The 25522-nt window shown below is 37.7% G+C and overlaps 2 protein-coding genes and 1 pseudogene across 2 annotated transcripts; all 3 read left to right on the top strand.

Annotated features, from left to right (window-relative positions):
- The first annotated feature begins 757 nt into the window (after positions 1-757).
- On the top strand, positions 758-1627 carry LOC130879926 (olfactory receptor 508-like; annotated as a pseudogene).
- A 4724-nt stretch (positions 1628-6351) lies between these two features.
- Positions 6352-7323, top strand: LOC130879580 (olfactory receptor 502-like). The gene has a single exon (XM_057778255.1). The coding sequence runs from the start codon at positions 6352-6354 to the stop codon at positions 7321-7323; it is 972 nt and encodes a 323-aa protein (XP_057634238.1).
- A 16066-nt stretch (positions 7324-23389) lies between these two features.
- Positions 23390-24333, top strand: LOC130879579 (olfactory receptor 502-like; the record flags this gene model as incomplete). Its single annotated transcript, XM_057778254.1, has 1 exon — positions 23390-24333. A coding segment is annotated over exon 1 (768 nt), but the record flags the coding sequence as incomplete, so codon positions are not given.
- Positions 24334-25522: the final 1189 nt, after the last annotated feature.

Here is a 25522-nt window from a genome sequence, read left to right as displayed (position 1 = left end):
TTTGTTTATTGATGCAATGATGTGCTGTATTCTTTTATGTTGCATTTGTTTAACTGTGTGAAACTGTCTAAAACACCTGATTGTTCCAATAAAAAGCTAAAAGATCAATAACAAGGCAGGAAAAAGGATATTGGGTTGGCCAGCAGAGAGAATAAGTAGGAGATATCTGCTAAGAGAAGATGGGGGAGTGAAAGGAGAAGGAAAGAAAGACTGCAGAGGCCAACTATTCAGCTACACAGCAAGCCACAGAGTAAGAAGTAAAGAAAGACATATAGAAAGGTAAAACCAAAGAGACAAAAGATAAGATAAGAAAAACTGAATAGAAATAAGCCTAGCTGGGCACTCATAGGAAAGAAAAAGCTTCCATGATTTGGGATCTGTGTGGCAGGCCCTCCGAAGAGTAAAGGGTTAAAATATAACAATTACATCATTCTATTTCAGTTGTTCTTTATTCCTCATTTGAATATAGACTAACACAAAGCACAAAAGATATGTTTGTTACAAAGGAAAAAAGAAGTACTAATTTTTACAGTTCATTCATCAATTAATATTTGCTATTTTATGTGGTACATAAAAACATTTCTTCTGAAATTTAAGCATAATATATGCATTTCTGTCATCCATATTATATAGCTGCTGTAAAAAATAGGTTGAAATATTGTATTCCATTCTAATATCTGTCTAGTTTTCTTTCAAGGCAGAGTGCTTGACGTAAATGGGACCTGTAGAATATATCAGAGTTCAATCTTTTGGGATGACAGAGGATGCTACAGTCTGTGCCATTTTATTTGTTATGTTTCTAACAGTCTATTCTCTCTCCTTAATGGCCAAAGTGACCATAACTGTGCTGAGCAGAAGCAGCCCTCAGCTTTGCATGCGGATGTACCTTTTCCTCAACCATTTGGCTTTTGTAGGGTACTCCTCATCGGTCACAACTATCATGCAGAAGAGCTTTCTCAGGAAGAAAATAATTATCCCTGTGCCTGACTGTGAGGCCCACTTCTGTCCTGTAGTGACATTTGGGTCAGCTGAGTGCTTCCTGATGGGTGTCATGGCTTATGACCACTATGCAGCCATTTTCTCACCTCTGCTCTACTCCACACAGCTATCCTGTACAGTCTAAATCCTTCTAATGGGAGCTTTCTACCTAGGTGGATGCAAAATCTTAGATAGTTACTAGTTATTGCCTCATTCTGTCCTTTGGTGGACCAAATAAAGTTAATCGTATATTCTATGACTATTCACCACTTCCAAAGCTTTCTTGTTCTCATGACTCTTCTTCTGAAGTCATTCAAGCAATCTCTTCAGGCTGCATCATTATGGTCATTGTATTTATCATTGTTCTGTATTATGTCTACATCCTTGTCACCATTCTGAAAATACATTCAACTGAGGGCCACCAGATTTCCTTCTCCACCAGCACCTCCCATCTTACTGCAGTCACTTGTTCTATGAGATCATCATGTTCATTTGTGTGATGCCCAAGTCCATCTACTCCATGGACCAGAACAAGATGGTGTCTATGTTCTACACGCTGACTCCTATGTTAAAACTCCTAATCTATAGCCTCTGAAACAAGAGTGATAAAGAGGCCATGAGAAAACTTGTGGCTATCTCTCACTGGTAGCCATAGATATCTAGAATTTTAAACAGTGTAATGAGCCCTGATATTCCAGGTGAATGGACAGTATAGCATGTAATTATACAGCTATATTTATGATGTTTTAGAGATAAACTTTACAATGTATCAAGAACATCTTCATTGTAAAACATAGCTTTATGAAAATTGCAGTATTCCCTTTGCTTTTCCCTTTCATCAGCCACCAGAATCTGCATTTCTGAGCACAAATGTTTCTCGTAGGTTCTGTGTTCTTCAAATGCAGCCTTTAGATTTGGAACTTTGATTTGAACCTTTAGAATCATTTGTAATTCTTTGATGAGAATAATATTGCCACCCAAGATTTCCACACACACACACATACACACACACATGCACACACACACACACACACACACACACATGTTCTACTCCTGGAACACAGTTTCCCCTCCCGCATTTCCTTCCATTCCTCTCTCTCACATCACCTCCCTCCTCAATTCACTTTTCCTCTGTTTCTGTTAGAAAGAGACAACATATTTGAACACGTCTCTTTGTAGTATGATGGAGCATTCTTTTGATATATGCCCCAAAATGGTATGGCTGGGACTTGAATTAGATTGATTCCCAGTTTTCTGAGAAATTGTCATATTGGTTTCTAAAGTAGTTGTACAAGTTTGCACTCCAGCCAGCAATGGAAGAATGTTCACCTTGCTTCACATCCATTGGAGCATGAGCAATCACTTGTGTTTTTTATCTTAGACACGCTGACAGTATAAGAAGAAAGCTTGGAGTCATTTATATTTGCTTTTCCTGGTTGGCTAAGGATGTTGAACATTTCTTTAAGTGTATCTCTGCCATTTGAGATTCTTCTGTTGAGAATCATCTATTTAGATCTTTATCCTACTTTTTAATTGCCTTATTTGGTTTTTCAATGCCTAGTTTCTTAAATTGTTTATATAGTTTAGATATTAATCCTCTGTCAGATGTGTGGTTGGTGAAGATCTTTTTCCATTCTGTAGGCTGCCATTTTGTACTATTGATAGTGTCCTGGGCCTTACAAAAGCTTTTCACTTTCAGGAGGTGCCATTTATTAATTGTCGATCTTAGTGTCTGTGCTATTGGTGCTCTATTCACTAAATTGTCTCCTGTACCAATGTGTTCAAGAGAATTCCCCCACTTTCTCTTCTTTCAGGTTTAGTGTATCTGGATTTGTGTGGATCTATAGTCTCTTGGGGCTGAAAGACATTAGTCAGGGCACTTTTATTTTTAATTTTAGGATCTCTGTTGCCAAATCAGGTGTGATTTTAAAAGGTCTGCCTTTCTATGCTACTTAACTTTTTTTTCTTTGTCACTTTTAATATTCTTTCTTTGTTCTGAATGTTTAGTGCAGGGATTCTTATCCAATCTATTTCTTGTTCTGTTTCTTGTACCTTTATAGACAAGGCCATTTTAGGTTGGAAATTATTTTTCTATAATTTTTTAAAATATAAATAATCTGGTTTTTATAGGTGGGATTCTTCTCCTTTTCCTATTCCTATTATTCTTAGGTTTGGTCTTTTCATACCCAGATTTCCTGAATATTTTGTTTCAGGAATTTTTTAGTTTTATTATTTTCTTTGACTGATGAATCTATTTCTTCTATCATATCTTCAGTACCTGAGATTTTCATCTCCTGTATTCTGTTGGTGATGTTTGCATCTGTTTTTGCTTACTTATCCATATTTTTCATTTCCATAATTTTTCCAGTTTGTGTTTTCTTTATTGCTTCTATTTCCATTTTAAGTTCATTTCTTCTTTTTTATTTTTATTACTTTATAAATAATACCAATCAAAATTTCCAATTCCTCCTCTCCTCATACTTCCCCCCTTCCCCCCTACAGCCTCCCCCCCTCCAGTCCTGAGAGAGGGCAAAGTACCCTGATCTGTGGGAAGTCCAAGGCCCTCCCCACTCCATCCAAGCTTAGGTAGGTATGTATCCAAATAGAATAGGATCCTCAAAAACCAGTACATGCAGTAGATACAAATTCCAGTGCCATTATCATTGGCTTCTCAGTCTGCCCCAATTGTCAGCCACATTCAGAAGTTTCAGTTTGTTCCCATTCTTGTTCAGTCCCAATCCAGCTGGATTTGGTGAGCTCCCATTAACTCAGGCACACTGTTTCAGTGGGTGAACCAACCCCTCATGGTTCTGACTTCCTTGTTCATCTTCTCCCTCCTTCTGCTCTTCAACTGGACCTTGGGAGCCCAGTCCAGACTGAGCTCCCAAAGTTCATTTCTTCTTTAAGGACCTCTATCATCTTCATAAAGTTCTTTTTAAGGTCTCTTCATGTGCTTCAGCTGCATTGGATTGTTCAGGTCTTGTTGTTATAGAATAGCTGTCTTCTTGGGGTGCCCTATTAATCTTTTTGTTATTGATTGTGGTCTTAAAATGGCATTTAGGCATCTGTGTTTGAGATGATTATAGGTCTAGGTGTTGATTCCTATGTTTGCCTTTGTTGGATGGGTGTCTTGTTACTTGTTTTCTGTTTCCTCTCTGGACTTCTGGCCTAAGTGGACAAGGGTTCTGCTGCCTAGCACATCTTCAGGTCCAGTAGCATATCTCTGCTGGGGTTTGAGATGGTGTTTGCCCAACCTCTGCCAGAGTTGCCTCTATAGTTCCATTACTTGTGTGACCTCTAGTGTTCTAGGTACCTTCTTATCCTCTGGCATTTTTAGCACAGTGTGACCTCTACGCAGCAGGATTTTTCTGTTGAGGCTAGAGTGTCTAGATCCAGCCAGGTCTCTAGTATAGATAAAATCTTCTCCCAAAATTCTAGACCAGACTATGGACCCCAGGATAGGGGGAACAAACCATAGCTATTGGCATGCGTTTAATGAGTGTTTGCAAACAGTGGGCAGTGGGATACCTAATTTGGTCTATCCTCCAGTAAATTCAAAGTTTGTTGAAATTGTTGACCCAGATATGGAAACAGGGAAGAAGATGCAATTTGTTCTATTCACTATTTTCTAAGTAATAATAATATTTTATATTCTTGCCTATAAAAGTTGTGTGTGCCTCAAATCACCATTCAACTTGGCATCTCCTCCATCCCTATGTCTACTAAACTGCCTAATAGAGTATGTAACATCAACCACTGAAATACTAAAAGAAAAATCAGTACACACAAATGAAAGAAACAAAAATAGTTCATTCAATGATTGATTTAATATCTTAAAGTGTGAAATAACCTAAACCAAATAGCTACTTGAATGATTTACCTAAGATAATAGTTATCATGTACCTCCCATAATTACCATACTCGCATAAAAGAGAAAACAAGAGATCACTTGAGATTGACAGACTCCTTGAGAATTGTGTTTGTGCAAAATGAACTGCTCAGTAATCACTAGGAATGAGGTAATGATCCCTGATGATTTGAATCCGTACTTGAATCCAGAGCACTAAGGAGAACTATCCCCAGTGACAAACAATGACAGTGGAGACAACTTCGTAGCTATAAAATCATAACATTGAATTTCATACTCTGAAATAAATTCTTATATCAAGAGGTAAGATTTTGACTTTGTTGATAAATGAAGAAATTTTATTCTTTGAAATGTACTGATTTTATAAATCATGGCAGAGTGGGGAAACAAGTCAGAGAGAATCAAGCAATTATATAATATAAGGGGAGAAAAGAATCAAGATTTCATAAATATCACCTTATAATTCTATAAGTAAATATTCAGAATGACCAGGCATAAAATAAGTTTTCAAACTTATTCCTTGTTTATATACCCATTGGTAAGACCAGAAACCAACGTGATCTTCAAAGGTGTGCACAATTAGCATTCAACCAAAAGACTCACTTTCTCCCTGGCTTTGAAATGCTTTGGTGGCTTGCTGTCAGGTAATATTGTGTGTGAAGACCTTCTTTGCTGTAACCCAAATGTTCCAGCATCACAGGCATCATTACGGACAAGTGAGGATATAAATATAGAATGTGTGGGATGAGTATATATATATATACTTAAAAGATTTTTTAAGTGTCATTTATACTTAAAAGATTTTTCTGCTGTAAAATAAAAATTACAAAAGAACTAAATGATATTTCATAGAAATGAGAAATAGAAATACATACAAGTTTTTTAAATCCTGTGCTGCTGTTTCAGTAAATTCAATAAATTTATCAATGAGTTAAGTCTTCATTACACAGCTGTATTATTTTTAGATTTAAATCCTCTGTTATACTTATAACAAATACATTGTTATTTTAAATAGACAAATGTTATTTAATGTTTATTTTTCTATTTATTTATATGAAGGGAATAGCGCAGGTAATATAGCATAGCTGTGAATGTCAAAGGAAAACATGCAGGATTTGTTTCTCACCTCCCACCAGTGAATTCCTGGACTCAAGCTCTGGTTATCATGGTGGAAGAACATTTATCTCTCAAACTATCTTTCCACACTGTGTCATGATTTCAAATATTTAGCTTTAATTGCAATTAGGAATGTTTTAGTATAAATAAATGTAAATGAAAGTTACCTATTATTTGCATAACATTTCTAGAATTTCTCATTAAATAATTTGAAAAAGTTCCTGAATAAAAATGTATAAACAATGAAAACCCTAAGTAAAACATACATTGCTGTTTGAATTTTGAATAGTATAATAGTTTGTATTAAATAAAATAAAGTGTCATATTTATAAATACCTTCTTAGAGTATCTCTATCACAACTCTGTTCTGACAGCAACTACACTGTTCCATGGCTTTTCTGGAGGACGGGAACCACACTGCAGTGACAGAGTTCATTTTATTGGGATTGACAGATGACCCAGTCCTTAGAGTCATCCTCTTCACCATCATCCTGTGCATCTACCTGGTGACCATGTCTGGGAACCTCAGCACCATCTTTCTTATTGGAATCTCTTCCCAGCTCCATCACCCCATGTACTTTTTTCTGAGTCACTTGGCTTCTGTTGACATAGGCATTTCATCTTCTGTCACACCCAACATGCTTGTTGGCTTTCTGGTAATGAAAAATACTATTTCTTACCTTGGATGTGGCATCCAGCTCACCTCAGCTGCTTTCTTTGGGTCTGTTGAATGCTTCCTTATAGCTTCCATGGCTTATGATCGCTTTGTAGCGATCTGCAAACCCCTGCTTTATTCAACCAAAATATCCACACAAGTCTGTATCCAGTTGGTTGTAGGATCTTATATAGGGGGTTTTCTTAATGCTTCCTTTGGTACTCTTTTCTTTTTAACATTTCTATTCTGTGGACCAAACAGAATCAATCATTTTTTCTGTGATTTTGCCCCTTTGATGAAACTCTCCTGCTCTGATGTCAGTATCTCTGGAGTTGTTATCTCATATTCTGTTGGTTCAGTCACTATAACCACACTGCTTGTGATAGCCATATCATATTTCTATATCCTCATAACCATCCTGAAGATGCGCTCCACTGAGGGCCGCCAGAAAGCCTTCTCTACCTGCACCTCCCACCTCACTGCAGTCACTCTCTACTATGGGACTGTCACATTCATCTATGTGATGCCGAAGTCCAGATACTCCTCAGACCAGAACAAGTTGTTGTCTGTATTCTACATGGTGGTGAACCCCATGTTAAATCCCCTCATCTACAGCCTCAGGAATAGTGAGATTAAGGGTGCTCTGAAAAGACAAATTCATAAGCAAACATTTATAAAGAATAATCAGTTGTTTTGTAAAACTTAATATAATAATGAGTATCAGAAAGACAAATGTGACAATTATCTCAGGTTTGAGTGTTAGTTTTCTTATTACTCCTTTTACCCTAATCTTCTATTTTCCAACTATATATAGCTATTTTATTTAATTTATTTTATTTCTTTTCTATATATTTTAATGTGTCTTTGACAATCTTTTTTTATTAAAGATTTCTGCCTCCTCCCTGCCACCGCCTCCCATTTACCTCCCCCTCCCCCAATCAAGTCTCCCTCCCTCATCAGCCAGAAGAGCAGTCAGGGTTCCCTGCCCTCTGGGAAGTCCAAGGACCTCCCACCTCCTTCCAGGTCTAGTAAGGTGAGCATCCAAACTGCCTAGGCTCCCACAAAACCAGTATGTGCAGTAAGATCAGTGTATTTTGATCATGGTCACTGCAACACTTCTCAGACCTATAACTCCATCTCCTACACAACTAACATGTGTGCTTTTTTGTCCTATAGACTGTGATACATGTTGGTGTACTGCTAATTCTAATTAGTTTTAACAATAAAAACCCAAAGTCAGATATTAAGAGGTGAAAGCTGAAAGATCAGAGAAACAGAACAATCAGCCACTAGCAACTGCTTCTTACTTCTATGAAATCCTCAGACTGAATTGGCCATCTTGTCTCTAGGAATCCTCAGACTTAATACCATCTCTATGACTTCAGACTAAATTCTGAGTACTGTATGAATTCCTACTGCCAGTGGCCTTTAAGTTACCCACCCACTTGGGCATGGCCTCTTATATTATTTATGCCAATGTAAAGCACATGTCTGGCCTCTTTTCCAGTTGCAGGATTAAGTTGCTGTTCCACGTTCCAGCAGAGGATTGTGATCTGTGAGTTCACCTCTAAATAAATAACCCTCTATTATACTCAATTCTGAGCTAGTGTGGGATTTCTTTTAAGCACCTTTTTCACATGAGTTCTTGCTACTCTGGCCTTATATTTATCTCTGCCCATCCACATCACTTCCTATCTTCACCTCCCTAGTGCTGGGATTAAGTGTGTGAGCCACCACCATTTGTATCTAATTCTCCTTTAGACTGATTCAATCTTTCACAGCCCAGGGTGGCCTTGAACTCACTGAAATATATATATCTCCTGAGTACTGGAAACAAAGATGTATGGAACCACTTGTCTGACCTCTATGGCTAATTACTATAGCTAGCTTGGTACGCTGCTCTTCTGGAAAGGGTTATTTGTTTAAACACAAACAAAATACCATGAGATTTCCCCTTTTTTGTATAAAGAAACAATTTTATAACTAATAAAGAAAAATATATATAAGTATAATAATTATATATAATATATAAAGGTAATAAGTACATAAACAATGTCTAGTTCATTTGCATTTAACAAATTCAGAGAAAGTACTCTAATACTCTAATGTCCATCCTATCTTGGTGAGTTCAAAGTCTTGTACCTAATTCACTTTTTATATAACTTGCAATAGCAAAATTATCTTTTTAATATCTCTCAACTTATGCACTTTAGAGTTCTTTAATGAATTTCTTTTCAGAATCTGATAACAAGGAAAAATATAACTATAAAACCTTCAACTCCTTCAGAGACATGAGAAGGAAATAACATTACCTGAATAAAGAAGAAGTGTAAACAAGCAACTTCCAAAAATATAAGAAATGACAGAAACAGGTAGCTGTTTGGATGCCCACCTAAGGTTCCTCTGTCAAGTTGGGGCATCTATCTTTGGCCTACAAGCCTAGCATATCTGAAAGACTTTTTTTCCAGAGAACCTAGACAACAATGAGGACCCTAAGAGATACATACAAGGATCTAGTCTACATGGGAAGTAATAAAAGACAAGATCTCCTGAGTAAAATGGGAGCATGGGGCCCATGGAGGAGGACTAAAGGGGAGGGGAGAAGCAGGAAGGGGAGCAGAGAAACATGTACAACTCAATAAAATCAATAAAAAATAAAAATAAAAAGAAGACTTTTCTATTAAGCAAGATTTTTGAAGGACTGTCTAACATTGTCATGAAAAGATTTGGTAGACACTCTCTTTTCCATCCTCCTTGTCCAATTTGGACAGCATATCATCAGTAGCTGAGGCAAGAGTACTTTCTCGCCCAGTGGTTTACTTTTACCACAAAGAAGACAACCTCCATGTGGAGTTTCTTCGATGCCATTACCTATTCTGAAGAAGATTTATAATGCCAGGAACAGAAATGTCTCATTGTCATAAAAATGGAATTTCTGTTTTTAAGACATCTTAAATGTCATATTCTACAGATCTCTGAAGTATTTAAAGACCACCTGCCTACCTAAAATACATCTGTTTGATCTTGAAACATACCTAACATGACGAGAAGTTCAATTGTAATAGGTGACTAACTACTAACCTGCATTTCTTTATTATCCTAAATTTTTGATAATAATAACTTTCAAGGGCCAAAACTTTGCATTAAATTGTTAAATGAATTCCATAAGCACAATACCTTGAAGAAGATAAGAAATGTATGTATAGTATGTTCTAACAAAAATAATCTTAACTTTATATCAATATAAAAATTCCAATTCAGTTTAAAATATTTAAAACTAGCTGTTACTTCTTTGGATTAACAGTAGGTTCAATAATCTGCTTTTTTATCTTAATTCTATATACCCTTTTTCTTTTCAGATTAGATTCAATAATCTGTCACTATATCTTATCATATCTATATTGCCAATTTTTCTTTTCAAAACAAGAACCCTGAATCTAAACCCCTCTGTTCAAATTGCTCCATGACCATTAACAATAACAACTTGTAACAAACCCCCTTAAACAATATCTATATTTTTAAAATAACAAATATCCACAACTTATTAAACAACAAAAAAACACTCACCCCACCTTTTGGGAATGTAGACATCATGTTCTTAAATTTATTTACTTCTTTCTGGGGCCAATAACATCTTTAGAGGATTTTGAAAAGAAAAGGTTTTGGCTTATTGCCAAGTCATGGCAGAGGTAGCTGTATCATTAGTTGGCCAGTCTCTACATAAAAGAATGTCTCAAGGACATTTCTCAGGTCCTGGCTAGAGTATTCTGTGAGGCTTCGTCATTTCAGCAAGCCACTTCAAAATGATCATAAGCAGTTTGTAGTCCAAAGCTGATCTTCAGAACATGTTTTTCAGCTTACTGGTATTATCATTATCCTAGTAGAATTGTTGTTGTGGAATCCTATCACATTTTTAGAGACTTCAGAGATCACATCAGGTCAGGCTATTCCTTTTCTCGGTTATTTTTTCTGGGTAGTTTTCCCTTCTTTGAATGCTTATTTGTCCAAATGTCTTAATTGTTTTTTATTTAATTAGAAAAATAAAAGCAAAACCTTTCTCAAACACTAATTTTGGGGAGGTTCCCTTTCAGCAAGTATTATCTGATCAAGTGAAAAGCATTTTTTAGTTGTATAAGTTAGTTTAGATTGAGTGATCATGCTGCTTAATGAACTATCACCTTTCTAATAAAGCCTTTTCTCCACACCTTCGAATGCCTGAGTAGTGACAAAGAAGAAAAAAATATCAAAAGGAAAAAAGAAAGCATATATTAGGATCGAAACCTAGTGCCATTGTCCTTGGCTTTTCATCAGCCTTCATTGTCCGCCATGTTCAGAGAGTCCAGTGTATAGAGAGGGAGGGGGAATGGAGTGGGGGGAGGAGAAGAGGAGTGGGGATAGGGAAAGGGGAGTGGGGGTAGGGGCAATATTTGGGAGGAGGGGGAGGGAAATGGGAAACGGGGACAGGTGGAAATTTTAATTAAAAAAGAATAAAAATAATAATAAAAAGAAAGCATATTTAACAAATGGTGCTGGCAAACTGGTTATCAACATGTAGAAGAATGAAAATAGACCCATATCTATCACCTTGCACAAAACGCAAGTCCAAGTGGATCAAAGACCTCAACATAAAGCCAGCCACACTGAACCTTATAGAAGGTGGGAAGTACACTTGAATGTATTGGCACAGGAGACCATTTCCTAAATATAACCTCAGTAGCACAGACACTGAAGGAAACAATTAATAAATGTGACCTCCTGGAACTGAAAAGCTTCTGTAAAGCAAAGGACACTGACAACAGGAGAAAACGACAGCCTACAGAATGGGAAAATATCTTCACTAACCCCACATCAGACAGAGGTCTAATCTCCAACATAGACGAAGACTTCAAGAAATTGGTCATCAAAGGAATGAATAATCCAATAAAAAATTGAGTACAGACCTAAACAGAGAACTCTCAAAAGAGGAATCTAAAATGGCTGAAAGACACTTAAGGAAATGTTCAACATCCTTAGTAATCAGAGAAATGCAAATCAAAATGATTCTGAGATTCCATCTTACACCTGTAAGAATGGCCAAGATCAAAAACACTGATGACAATTTATGCTGAAGAGTTTGTGGGGAAAAGGGAACATTTCTGCATTACTGGTGGGAATGCAAGCTGGTACAGCCCCTTTGGATGTCAGTGTGGTGATTTCTCAGAAAATTAGGAAACAACCTTCCTCAAGACCCAGTAATAGCCAAAGGATGCTCAATTGTGCCCAAGGATATATGCTCAACTATGTTCATAGCAGTTTTGCTTGTCATAGTCAGAACCTGGAAACAACCCCTTGACTGAAGAATGGATAAGAAAAATGTGGTACATTTACACAATGAAGTACTACACAGCAGAAAAAAATAACATCTTGAATTTTGCAGGAAAATGGATGGACCTAGAAAACACTATTTTGAATGAGGTTACCAAGATGCAGAAAGACAATTATCATATGTACTCACTCATAAGTAGTTTTTAAACATAAATCAAGAAAACCAGCCTACAAATCACAACCCCAAAGAACTTGGGCAACAATGACCTTGGGGGAGGGTTGAAGGGGAGAGGGGAGAGACAGGGAGGGGAGCAGAGAGAAAAATGTAGAGTTCAATAAAAATCAATAAAAAATGTAAAAAAAGAGTTTTCTCTTGTTCAAATATACTTTTTATCAATTTTGATTTATTGTTTCTCCTGATTTTTCCTAAAGATGTTTTCTCATCCATAGATGTTATCTCAATCACAGCAGTTTTTTAACAATAGTCATTAAACCTTTAATTGCTCTAGGAAGAAGTTTCTTCCAGGATAACAGTAAAGGACTGAATTGAATTTTGCATGGGAGGCGTGTGAATGGCCCCTCACAGGATTTCCTGATAGCAAAGGGTTACCTTGAATGTCCCTTGTTGATATACATTTATTATTTCAATTCCTATCCTTGCCACACCTTCTACATAATCCAGAAGCAAGTGGTGTTCTGTTTGGATTATGCTTAGAAAAAATATTGTTTCTAGGAACAACTTGCTTACAATCCCTTTTTAGGTGGCTCTTTTTTAAATCAATTAATTAATTTATCTATCTATTTATTTATTTAAGATTTCTGTCTTCTCCTTGCCACCACCTCCCATTTCCCTCCCCCTCCCCCATCAAGTCCCCCTCCCTCATCATCCCTAAGAGTAATCAGGGTTCCCTGCCCTGTGGGAAGTCCAAGGACCACCCACCTCCATTCAGGTCTAGTAAGGTGAGCATCCAAACTGCCTAGGCTCCCACAAAGCCAGTACATGCAGTAGGATCAAAAACCCATTGCCATTGTTCTTGAGTTCTCAGTAGTCCTCATTGTCCATTATGTTCAGCAAGTCCGGTTTTATCCCATGCTTTTTCAGACCCAGGCCAGCTGGCCTTGGTGAGTTCCTGCTAGAACATCCCCATTGTCTCAGTGTGTGGGTGCACCCCTCGCGGTCCTGAGTTCCTTGCTCGTGCTCTGTCTCCTGCTCTTGATTTGGACCTTGAGATTTCAGTCCGGTGCTCCAATGTGGGTCTTTGTCTCTGTCTCCTTTCATCGCCTAAATGTTTTTCTTTGGGTTCACCTTCTTAATTAGCTTCTCTAGGATCACACATAATAGGCTCAATGTCCCCTATTCATGGCTAGAAACCAAATATGAGTGAGTACCATAATTGAAACATTTGACATTTTGATTTATTTTTCAAACCTCTGTAAATCACCTATCCAAGCAACATTATGGTCTTGAAGGAGAATTATATTACAAGTTGACCACAAGTTTAATACTTGCTTCACATAAGGTGAATGCATGCCATATGAGACTAACACTTCCTAGACTCTCCTTAATCCTTTCAGTGCCACAGTATTTCAGTGAGTGCTTAAACAACCTTACACATATCTGTCACTTGACAGTTCCTCTATGGTGACTGGATAAACTAACATGGCTTGTTAAAAAACCTTAGTCTGTTCTCAAAGCTTATAATGTAATGCTGAAATTGGTTCTCCTTTAAATTTCTTTATCTGATCTGAATGTCTCTATTATCTGTTTTAATAAGTTATTCTAAGGCCTGTATCTTAAACACTCATATCCACCAACCTTTTTAGAGTTATTCCAAGAATTATCAATATGATAATTAACATTATGTCAATCCCTGTTGATTGTCTCTTCATTTAATTGTTCCAATTTTAAATAATGCATTGTACAATCATACAGAGACCTATTTCTCCCCATAGTAATTGTGTCTCTCATTTTAAACGTGGGAAAGAACTCTCTCTCTCTCTCTCTCTCTCTCTCTCTCTCTCTCTCTCTCTCTCGATAAAGATATATCACCTTTGAAATAATCCCAGCCCTTAAGAATTTCCAAATGTCTTACCTAATCTGCCACTAATGATGATTAAGATGACAATGAAGGCTAAAACTAACTGCTGTTGTATAGAACAGTAGAAGCCTGAGTAGGTTTAAAGCAGGTACCTTGTTTGGCATCATCACAAGGAGGTGGTCCAGGAAAGTCCACAACCTACCAGGAAAAAAAAGGAAAACCTACTTGGCAGGGTAGTGACTATAGCTCCAGCCTATGCTGATGACTACAAAGCCACGGCAATTGGCATTTTAGGGAATTCATGCCCTAAACTTGGACCCTTAGTGTAGCATGATTTCTAATTATTTTAGTAGTTATTTTAGTAATGAAAACCCAGAGGTAGATATTAGGGGTTGAAAGTTGAAATATCAGAGAAGCAAAACATCTAGCCATTAGTTCTTACCTCTATTAAATCCTCAGATTGAATTGGTGATCCTCTCTGTAGAAATTCTCAGACTGAATACTTTCTGTACAAAAGCTCAGACTGAATCCTCAGTTCCTGTCTCATCTGGCCTTATATTCCTCTCTCCACAAGCCATTATCACTTCCCATCTTCACCTCCCAAGTGCTGGATTAAAGGTGTGAGCCACCACCACTTGGCTCTGTTTCTCTTTTAGATTGATTCAATCTCATGTAATTCAGGGTAGACTTGGACTCACTGAGACCTGTCTGCCTTTGTCTCCTGAATGCTGGGATTAAAGGTATGTACCACAACTGCCTGGCCTCTATGGCTGACCAGTTTGGCTAACTCTGCACTCTGATTGCCTGGCAAGCTTTATTTTTTACAACACAAACAAAATATCACCACATGTAGGTATATAGGCATCTATTGACACATGGTTAGACTTCTTGGGCCACACTCTTAAACAGAATTGACTCTCCTTTCCCTGGAAGATATCAATTGACAATGCTATTTTAGCTAGGGGTGGCCCTCATGTCCTTGATTCCCTTATATGGTGATTTTTCTGGTTTCAAATTGTAGATGCTACACAGCTATCATGAGTTCATATCTACAACCACTCTTGTGTGTCTTGTAAACAATGTTTCATTTTAATCATCTACCACCTCTTGTTCTTACAATCTTTCCATCCACTTTTTCACAATGATTCTGATCTTGAAGAGAAGGGGTATCATAAATATGTTCCAATTAAAACTGAATATTTCACATTCTGTAATTCTCGGCATGTTGAAATGTCATATGTTAATCACCATCTACTTCACAAGAAGCTGTTCTGTTAATGTTTAGGAGATGAACTAGTCTATCAGTATAATTACAAGCCATTGCAAGTTTGTTTGATATTATGCATTTTTAGCGGGATAATGGTGGCAGATTGTACCCTAGAGCCTATGGCATGTTTAGCTTAGTTTTTGGTCCTAATACTTCTGTTATTAAGTGTAGGCTTCATTTTGTGGACCTAACCTTAGGCCCAAGAAAGTGTTTCATTTGTGCCACTATAGTACTAGTAGACATGCTTTGCTAGGCTGATGGTTAGTTGCATTTATAAGTTTTGCAAGAAAAATTGTCTATAAAACACATATAGCTTTTATAAATTTGGTCATATTAGGATAATAATATTTATAAATTTTATTTCTTTCCATTCACATCAAAATAAAATTCAGATACTTCTCTATCTTCCATGATTCCTATGTTGTATTAACCTGACTTCTTTTTATTTCTTGGGATTATCAGGAGCAGTGTATTTTTATTTGGGAGATTTTAGTCCACTCTCCATATACCAATTCCTTCTTGGTTTCCTTATGAAATATCACTTACCCTATGGAAATTTCATTGCTATCCTAACCAAGTTGAAAACACTCACCTCCCACCACAGCTATTTTTAGCTCTCATAATGAAAGACTCTAAAGGCATTTGTAAGCCCCCTCAACCCTAAGACATTTTTCTAAAACCTTACACTCACTCTCTCTTGGAAACGGGTCAGTCGCCCACACACACATGCTGGACTGCTAATCCTCCTGTGTCCTTGTGAATAATCTTGAAATATAACTCCATTCTAGGAATTGAGGCAAAGACAACCCACAGATGTTGACTCAGTTCCTGATGTATTGATTTAGTCACTAGAACAAGGTTGGGATGGCCCAGAGATGCTCCCTTTATCTACCCGATCACGCAGCTATTCTCCTGCCCTGGAATAGACCAATCACTGCTAGTAACCCTAAGCCAATCTAATAAGTTGGAAAACAACCTACAGGTCCCCCCTTGTGTCTGTGGCTTTTTGCTTTAAAAGATGGACTGTAACAGCTATCAGATGTCCTTCATATCCCGAACCTGAAGGGCCTTTCATGACAGAATAAAAATCCTCTTGCTTTTGCATCAATTGTGGTTACGTGAGTGGTGTCTGGAGCAACTCCTCCCTGATGTTTGGATTTGTAGTCCAACATTAACACTTCCACTCATTCTTCTTCACCATGTTCTAAGTTTAACAAGGTTGGTTCTTCTCTAGTGTACTAGAAAGTACTGGAGTAACCATTCAATTTCTTGAGAATTATTTTATTCAGTAAGATTTATTTAGTGTCTACTTGGTTCTACAATACAATAAATATTCACTATCTAGATGTAATGGTTTCCTCAGTGGTTATCTTGTGTCTCGGTTTCTTCAATGGTTATTCTGTGTCTACCTATAAAACAATTTCACTTTCTGAAACAATATTCAAAATTAAAATTCAATATTCAGAAATAAATAATTTCAGGTCATGAAGGCAGACACCTTTTGTTTTGGATGCCTTTCCCCTATCTTCATCCTAAAGAGTCCTCAAACATGCCAAAAAAGGAACTATAAATCTTCACAGATATGTAAATTAATGTTTTATACTAGTCATTAGTACTTTATTTTCAATTGTCAAAGCTCAGAAAATACTTGATATAAAATATAGGAAACAGTTGAATACTCTGACCTCAGTGATATAGATTCAGTGTTTATGGGGAGGCTAAACTATTAAGAATTTGGTGAGAGTTGTGTATTGTGGACTCCCATTGTAAGTATGTGTCTTAGTTTGGGTTTTTCTTGTTATGAAGAGACACGGCAGCTCTTATAAGGAATATATTTAATTGAGGGAACTTGCTTACCATTTCAGAGGCTTAGTCCATTATCATCATGATGGGGAGCATGGTGACTTTCAGGAAGACATGATGCTGGAGGAATAACTGAGAATCCTACATTTTGCAGACAACCAGAAATTGGCCAACAAACTGGGCAGTATTCTGAGCACATGAAACCTCCAAGTCCACCCACACAGTGACAATTTGCTCTAACAAGGCCATGCCCAGTCCAACAAAGCCACACCTCCTAATACTGCCACTTCATATGATATTATGGGGAACAATTATGTTCAAAGCACCACATTCCACTCCCTGGAAGAGAGTTTGTAATACTATCATAATGCAAAATTTATTTAGTTGAATGAACATAAAAAGTCCCCATAGTCTACAACAGTCTTAACAATGTTTAAAAGTCCAAAATCCCAAGTTTCTTCTGAGTTCTGCCTGCCTTTTCCAGTAATAACATCAGAAAAAGTATCTGGCTGTAAGTACCCTAAGCATGTCAAGGAATATACGTGGGAGCCCATATGTATGACTGATCTAAAAGAAATTAAACAACCAATTGTAGCTTACAGACTACATTCATCTTTCATTTGGGAAATGGTTAAAACATGGGCTTTCAGTAGCAAAGCCATGCCTCAAGATTGGGCTCAGTTAATCTTAGCAGGCCTAGAAAGTGGACCACAATTGCTTTGGGGATGCTATTTAAAAGAGGAAGCAAGAATTTTAGAGCAACAAGAAAAAATAAAGGGATTTGAGATTCTCTAGATCAAATTCTCGGTGAAGGACTTTACTCTGATCCTCAGGATTAAGCTCTTTAAGATGACCTACCTTGTTCCTAGGTACCACAGCAGCTTTAAAGGCTTGAAACAGAATTCAGGAACCAAGAAAGAGAGTTGAATCATATTTTAGGATTAAACAGGGTGAGAGGGAACTTTTTAGTGACATTTTGCAAAGACTAATTAGGGCTGTATGAATAGGAGTAACTGACCCAGAAGCTAGATGTATCATAATTGAATCTTCATCTTAAGAGAATGTCAATATTGAGTCAAAACAAGTCCTTGGGCCTTTAAAGATTAGATCAGCACCCATGGATTAATGGGTCTTGCATACAATGAATGTTGAAACACTTGACTATGGTACAGAAGCATGGGTAGGAAGAGCAATTTCCAATGGTAAGAGAAGACATCAGAATACTAGATATTTTAAGTGTGACAGAATGGGACATCTGAAAAGGGATTGTAGACAACAGATTCCTAGGAATAATGCCTCCTCTGGGAATGGCAGGAATAGGAGGACTCAGCTTCCAGGTATATTTAGGAGGTGTAGCAAAGGTGAACTTTGGACCAATGAATGTAGGTCAATGACAGATAGACAAGGCAACTTGATACCATTGGGAAATGCTGTGGGGTGCCTCTTGCAGGCCCCCATGACAAATACGGTCCAGTTATTCCCAGTTATTGTGGAGAAAGTGTCTTGCTAGAAAAATTTAAAAATCCAATACTGGCTCTAAAAAGCAACACTGGTCTGAAAGATGGGTTAAATATAGAGGATGAGTCAAAAACTCCAGTAGGAAAGAGGAAACGTACATTTTGGCAGACTTCTATAAATGATCAACGACCGAAGCTAAGAGTTTGTATAAATGGCATTTTAATTGAAGGCTTATTAGACACAGATGCAAATGTAAGGATCATTACTCCAGAATCTTGGCATCCGAATTGGCCTTTTCAAGAGGTAGATGTTCAGTTCCTGGGAATTGGAATCCTATCTCAAGTAAAACAAAATGCAAGATGGGTTGAATGTATAGGACTAGAAGGGCAAATAGGAAAACTAAGGCCCTATATAGCCAATATTGCAGTGAATGTGTGGGGTCATGATCTATTGCAGTAATGAAATACCCAGATCAACATTCCTGCAGCCCCCAAAACTTATGTTTCTGAGGAAAATATTAGAAGATATTACAGATGACGGACACCAGCCATTCAGGCTATACAAGAACACAAAGCAATTGATAAACCTTCAGAGGTACCAACAGCCCTAACTTTAAAATGTTTAACTGAAAAATGAATATGGGTTAAGCAGTGGCCTCTAGCTGAGGAAAAGTTGCAGGCTTTAGAACAGCGGGTACAAGAGCAACAAGATGCTCAACATATAAAAGAATCTACTAGTGTGCCAATCTGACTGGCTGTATAATAGTGGGATCAGGAGGTGTGCCCAGGCCAAACACTGGGGCTGGACACAGGATCAGTATCCAAAACAGAGTGCTGAATTTTGTTGCACATGCTTAAAATGTAGAGAATAATGCTGAAGGGTTTAGACAATGTAGATTCTCTGGTCCTTGAACACATCCAAGTGAACAAAGCATCCAAGATGTGCCAGTGAACTAAAGAGCTCATTGCCAGATTAACCCATTCATGAGCTACCCCTGCTACATTGAGATGATCCTCACTGATAAGGATCAAATGTTCTAAGGTAAGAGAGGAGGTTGAACAGAAGAAAAAGATATATCAGAAGAAACTGAGGAAAGAAAAATTTATGGCATTGTAGTAAATTCAGCATAAAATAAATGCTAATAAATATTTTTTTTAAAAAAATAAAAAATAGTTTATACTTGATAAAATAGAGCATTCACCTTATCTCTGGCAAAAGGGGCTTATGACTATTCCATTAACTGATGCCTGTGACTCCTATTATTGTATCAAGGTCTATGCCAGTGTTTACGTTCTCTCAGTCTCTACTAACAAGTGCCTGGTATGGAACCATCTTAGATGGTATAACCCATCCTCTAACTTATACCTCCCCAGCTCCTGAGCTTCCCTTACCTACTCCCAACTACTCTTTTCTCTATAACTCCACCATTTTGCCTATGCATTCTCTTGGTTCTGCTGTGGACTCACCTCCCTTTCTCCTCTTCCCTCTTTTTGATCTTTTTTTCTTACCATACCCCTCTTCTGTTCTTCTCATTATCTAGTTCAGTCCAATTGTCTAGCTCAGTTTGGACCTTACCAGATATCTTTGGTTCTGCTTATTTTATCTCTACAATAAAACATTCTCCTCAAACATACTAAGGAGTGATCGGTTTTGTGTATTCATTCAAAGGTCAAGTAGGCTTTATCCTAGAGAATCAATGATAGCTCATTATATAAAATCAATAAATTGTTTCAGCATATACACAAATTGAAAAAAGTATTTTAAAGATTGAAGTATTTTAATATGATCTAAACTGAATCAAATATCAACTTGTTCAAATATTTACCTAAGATAATAGTTATCATAATGTATCTCCCTTAAGTGCCAAGTGAAAGTGCACCAATACTCAACATACAGTAAAACAAGAAATCACTTGAGATTGACAGGTGACCCCTTGGAAATTAGTTGTTTTGTGTGAAATTTAGTGCTCAATAATCACTGGGAATAAAGTAATGATCCCTGGTGATTTAAATTTACACTGTAATCCATAACCTCACCAGGGACTTATTCTTAGTAATAACAGTGCAGACAGCTTTGTAGGTATAAAATCATAGTGACTTTGAAGTTTCTACTTTGAAATGAATTACCACAAAAGGTAAGATTTTGATTTTGTAGGTAAATGGGATACTTTATTCTTTGAAAATGTACATGAGAAGGGGAGGATGGGAGGAGCTCGGGGGATTGGGGTGGTTGGGATATAGGAAGGGAGGATACGGGAGCAGCGAAGTATATATCCTAACTAAGAGAGTCATCTTAGGGATGGCAAGAAACTTGACTCTAGAGGGGTTAGCAGGTGTCCAGGGAGATGTCCCCAGCTGGTACCTTGGGCAACTAAGGAGAGGGAACCTGAAATGACCCTATCCTATACTAATGAATATCTTGCATATCACCTTAGAACCTTCATCTGGCGATGGATCAAGGTAGAGACAGAGTCTCAATTTGGAGCAACGGTCTGAGCTCTTAAGGTCCAAATGAGGAGCAGAAGGAGGGAGAACATGAGCAAGGAAATCAGGACCACGAGGCGTGCACCCACCCACTGTGACAGTGGAACTGATTTATTGTGAGCCCACCAAGGCCAGCTGGTCTGGGACTGAATAAACATGGGTTGAAACTGGACTCTCTGAGCATGGCGGACAATGAAGGCTGATGAGAAGCCAAGGACAATGGCACTAGGTTTCGATCCTAATACATGAACTGGCTTTGTGGGAGCTTAGCCTGTTTAGACGCTCACCTTCCTGGACATAGATAGAAGACCTTCGACTTCCCGCAGGGCAGAGAATTTGGACTGCTCTTCAGTATCGAGCGGGAGGGGGAATGGACTGGGGGGAGGAGAAGAGGAGTGGGGATAGGGGGAGGGGACTGGGGGGAAGGGCCAATATTTGGGAGGAGGGGAGGGAAATGGGAAACGGGGAGCAGGTGGAAATTTTAATTAAAAAAGAATAAAAATAATAAAAAAAAAGTTTAAAAAAATAAAAAAAATGAAAATGTACTAAATTTACAAACCATGGTGGAGAAACAAGTCAGATGAAATAAAGCAATAATACAACAGAAGAATAATAAACACAAATTTATTGAACCACCTTATATGTCCATAGTGAATTACTCAGAATGTTTGGGCATAAAATTGAGTTTTCTCTTTTTATTTTATTGCAAATATATTCTTATCTCACACACTACATCCTGACTAGTTTCCCCTTCATACACTCTTCCCAGCTCCCCCACGTTTTCAAAGATTCCTTATTAATCTTTGAAAGACCAGAAAGAAACATGAGCTTCAAATTCTACACACATATCATTCAGCCCAAGACTCACAAGTTCACTAACTTTTAAATGCTTTGGTGGCGTACTATCAATGAATATCATGTACAAAGCCATGCTTAGTTTATGGACTGAATGTTCAGTGTCATATGCATCACAGTAGACAAATGAGAATGTAAATGTAGAATGTGAGGGATTATAGTCAATCTGTGCTATGATAGATGAACCTCCACAAACCTCTTAACTTTTTATTTTAGTAATTACAGATCAGTGTCCTCTGCTGAATATCATGTGAATTTAATCCATCACACTCCTGTTAGAAACAACGGTGACACTGGGAAAGCATCTGATGTGTTTTAATAAAAAATTATTAATAGCATGCAAAATATTGTTCATATTTAACATGATGATGAAATTGATATTTCAAGGTACTTTAAAGAAAAATTATCTATTTAGAAATACTTAAAATGTTTAATGAACTTACTACAGGAAGTTACATTTGCAATTTTAGTGTGATCTCTGTTTTATTTCTTCTCAGTTCTAATAAGAAAATTTACATTCTTTTTAAAAGTTAATTAAGACATGAATTTACTTACAGAAATAATAGACTTTGTAACGAGTGTCACCAGCAAAGCACCTCTCTATGTATTAACCATTGGAAATCAGAAATGCCACTCTGATATCTGTGCTTAATTTGAATGTGCCCTCAATTTCATGGTCACCCATAATTATGTGTGGTTACTTAAAAGGAATACTCTGAATTCAACATGACTAGTGTTCATATCTACTGCAACTTTTAAAAGATTTGTAATTTTGAGTCTATGTTTATAAATGTTGCCTATGTTATGAATGTTGTATATACATATTTGCAACACATATATGCCTGCTGTCTGTGAAGACCAGAAGAGGGCATTAGGTCCCCAGAACTAGAACCTCAGACTGCTGTGAGAAACCATGTGAGTACTGGGGATCAGACCCTGGTTCATTAGAACTGCAAAAAGTGCTCTTAACTACTGAACCATCTCTGGAAATCCAATAATTTGGTTAATTATTATATAAATCTTAAAAAACTTAAAATGCTTTTGTGTTATAAAATGGAATTGATAAAACTACAATGCTATTTAATGGAATTAAGAATAGAAAAATATACAATATTTTTAAAATCCAGTCCTGGTGATGTAGTAAGCATTTAATAAAAGTTAGCCATTATTTAACTCTTCAAATTGTCTTCTCTTACATTTTGTTATATTTATAATTAGTATATTGCTATCTTCTTAAGACTGACATTATTTTGTATTTATTTAAGGATTTATTTGAGTGATGGGATTGTTCAGATAACAAAATAAAAGTTATTTATTCTTTGTAACAAATTCCTAACATTTCTACTTAAATTATTTTGAAGGAATTATTGTACACAGATGTACAAATTATGAAAACCCTAGTAAAACATTCATTGTATACCAAATTTAAAAATATATTTATATATTAATTTGTAATGCTCTCCATGTATGATTAAATGCAATGAAGTGACCTATTTATAAACCCTTTCCTGTAATGTGTCCATCACAGTCTGGTTCTGTCAGGAGCTACACTGTCCCTTGGCTCTCCTGGAGGACGGGAACAACACTGCAGTGACAGAGTTCACTTTATTGGGATTGACAATGACCCAGTCCTTAGAGCCGTCCTCTTCACCATCATCCTGTGCATCTACCTGGTGACCGTGTCTGGGAACCTCAGCACCATCCTTCTCATCAGAGTCTCCTCCCAGCTCCATCACCCCATGTATTTTTTTCTCAGCCAATTGGCTTCTACTGACATAGGCTACTCATCTTCTGTCACACCCAATATGCTTGTCAACTTCCTGGCAAATCAAAGTACCATCTCATATCTTGGATGTTTTATACAGTTTAGCTCAGCTGCTTTTTTGGGGGCAATTGAATGTTTCCTTCTGGCTGCCATGGCTTATGATCGCTTTGTAGCAATTTGCAATCCACTGCTTTATTCAACCAAAATGTCCAGACAAGTCTGCATTCAGTTGGTTGTAGGATCTTACATAGGCGGTTTCCTTAATTCTTCCTCCTTTGCCCCTTCCTTTCTTTCTTTTGTTTTCTGTGGACCAAGCAAAATCAATCACCTTTTCTGTGATTTTGCTGCATTAGTTGAACTCTCCTGTTCTTATGACAGTATCCTCATAGTTCTTGATACATTTTCTGCTGGATCCGTGGTTTCGATAACAGTGGTTGTCATAGCTGTCTCTTATACCTACATCCTCATTACCATCCTGAAGATGCGTTCCACTGAGGGCCGTCAGAAGGCCTTCTCCACCTGCACCTCCCACCTCACTGCAGTCACTCTGTTCTATGGGACCATCACCTTCATCTATGTGATGCCCAAGTCCAGCTACTCCACAGACCAGAACAAGGTGTTGTCTGTATTCTACATGGTGGTGATCCCCATGTTGAACCCCCTCATTTACAGCCTCAGGAATAATGAGATTAAGGGTGCTCTGAAGAGACAGCTTCTTTTTTTTTTATCAATATATATCCTTTTTATTTATTTTTTTATTTTTTATTTTTTTCTCATTTTTTTATTCTTTTTTAATTAAAATTTCCAACTGCTCCCCGTTTCCCATTTCCCTCCCCCTCCTCCCACATATTGCCCCCTCCCCCCGCTCCCCTCCCCCTATCCCCACTCCTCTTCTCCTCCCCCCAGTCCATTCCCCCTCCCGCTCGATACTGAAGAGCAGTCCAAATTCCCTGCCCTACAGGAAGACCAAGGTCCTCCCACTTCTATCTAGGTCCAGGAAGGTGAGCATCCAAACAGGCTAAGCTCCCACAAAGCCAGTTCATGTATTAGGATCGAAACCTAGTGCCATTGTCCTTGGCTTCTCATCAGCCTTCATTGTCCGCCATGTTCAGAGAGTCCAGTTTCAACCCATGCTTATTCAGTCCCAGTCCAGCTGGCCTTGGAGAGCTCCCAATAGATCAGTTCCACTGTCACAGTGGGTGGGTGCACGCCTCGTGGTCCTGACTTCCTTGCTCATGTTCTCCCTCCTTCTGCTCCTCATTTGGACCTTAAGAGCTCAGACCGTTGCTCCAAATTGAGACTCTGTCTCTACCTCGATCCATCGCCAGATGAAGGTTCTAAAGGACACTTCTTTAAAACAAAATGGCATCCTATTGAATGGGAGAAGATCTTCACCAACCCTGCATTAGACAAATGTCTGATCTCCAAAATATATAAAGAACTCAAGAAACTAGACATTAAAACTCTAATTAACCCACTTAAAAAATGGGGTACTGAGCCGAACAGAGAATTCTAAACAGAAGAATTTCAAATGGCCAAAAGACACTTAAGGTCATGCTCAACCTCCTTAGCCATCAGGGAAATGCAAATCAAAACAACTCTAAGATACCATCTTACACCTGCCAGAATGACTAAAATCAAAAACACCAATGATAGCCTTTGCTGGAGAGGATGTGGAGTAAGGGGTACACTCATCCATTGCTGGTGGGAATGTAAACTTGTGCAACCACTTTAGAAAGCAGTGTGGCAGTTTCTTAGGAAATTCAGGATCAAGGTACCCCAGCATCCAGCAATACCACTCTTGGGAATATACCCAAGAGATGCTCTATCATACTACAAAAGCATTTATTCAACTATGTTCATAGCAGCATTATTTGTAGTAGCCAGAACCTGGAAACAACCTAGATGTCCCTCAGTAGAAGAATGGACAA

Source organism: Chionomys nivalis, chromosome 8 (assembly GCF_950005125.1).
Source record: "Chionomys nivalis chromosome 8, mChiNiv1.1, whole genome shotgun sequence".
NCBI classification, from domain to species: Eukaryota; Metazoa; Chordata; class Mammalia; order Rodentia; family Cricetidae; genus Chionomys; species Chionomys nivalis.
The sequence above is the reverse complement of the archived record's forward strand: the minus strand, read 5'-3'. Positions and strand labels throughout refer to the sequence as shown.

Bases quoted from the DNA above. Each gene is read 5' to 3' on its own strand.
- LOC130879580 (XM_057778255.1), top strand. From the start codon at position 6,352: ATGGCTTTTCTGGAGGACGGGAACCACACTGCAGTGACAGAGTTCATT.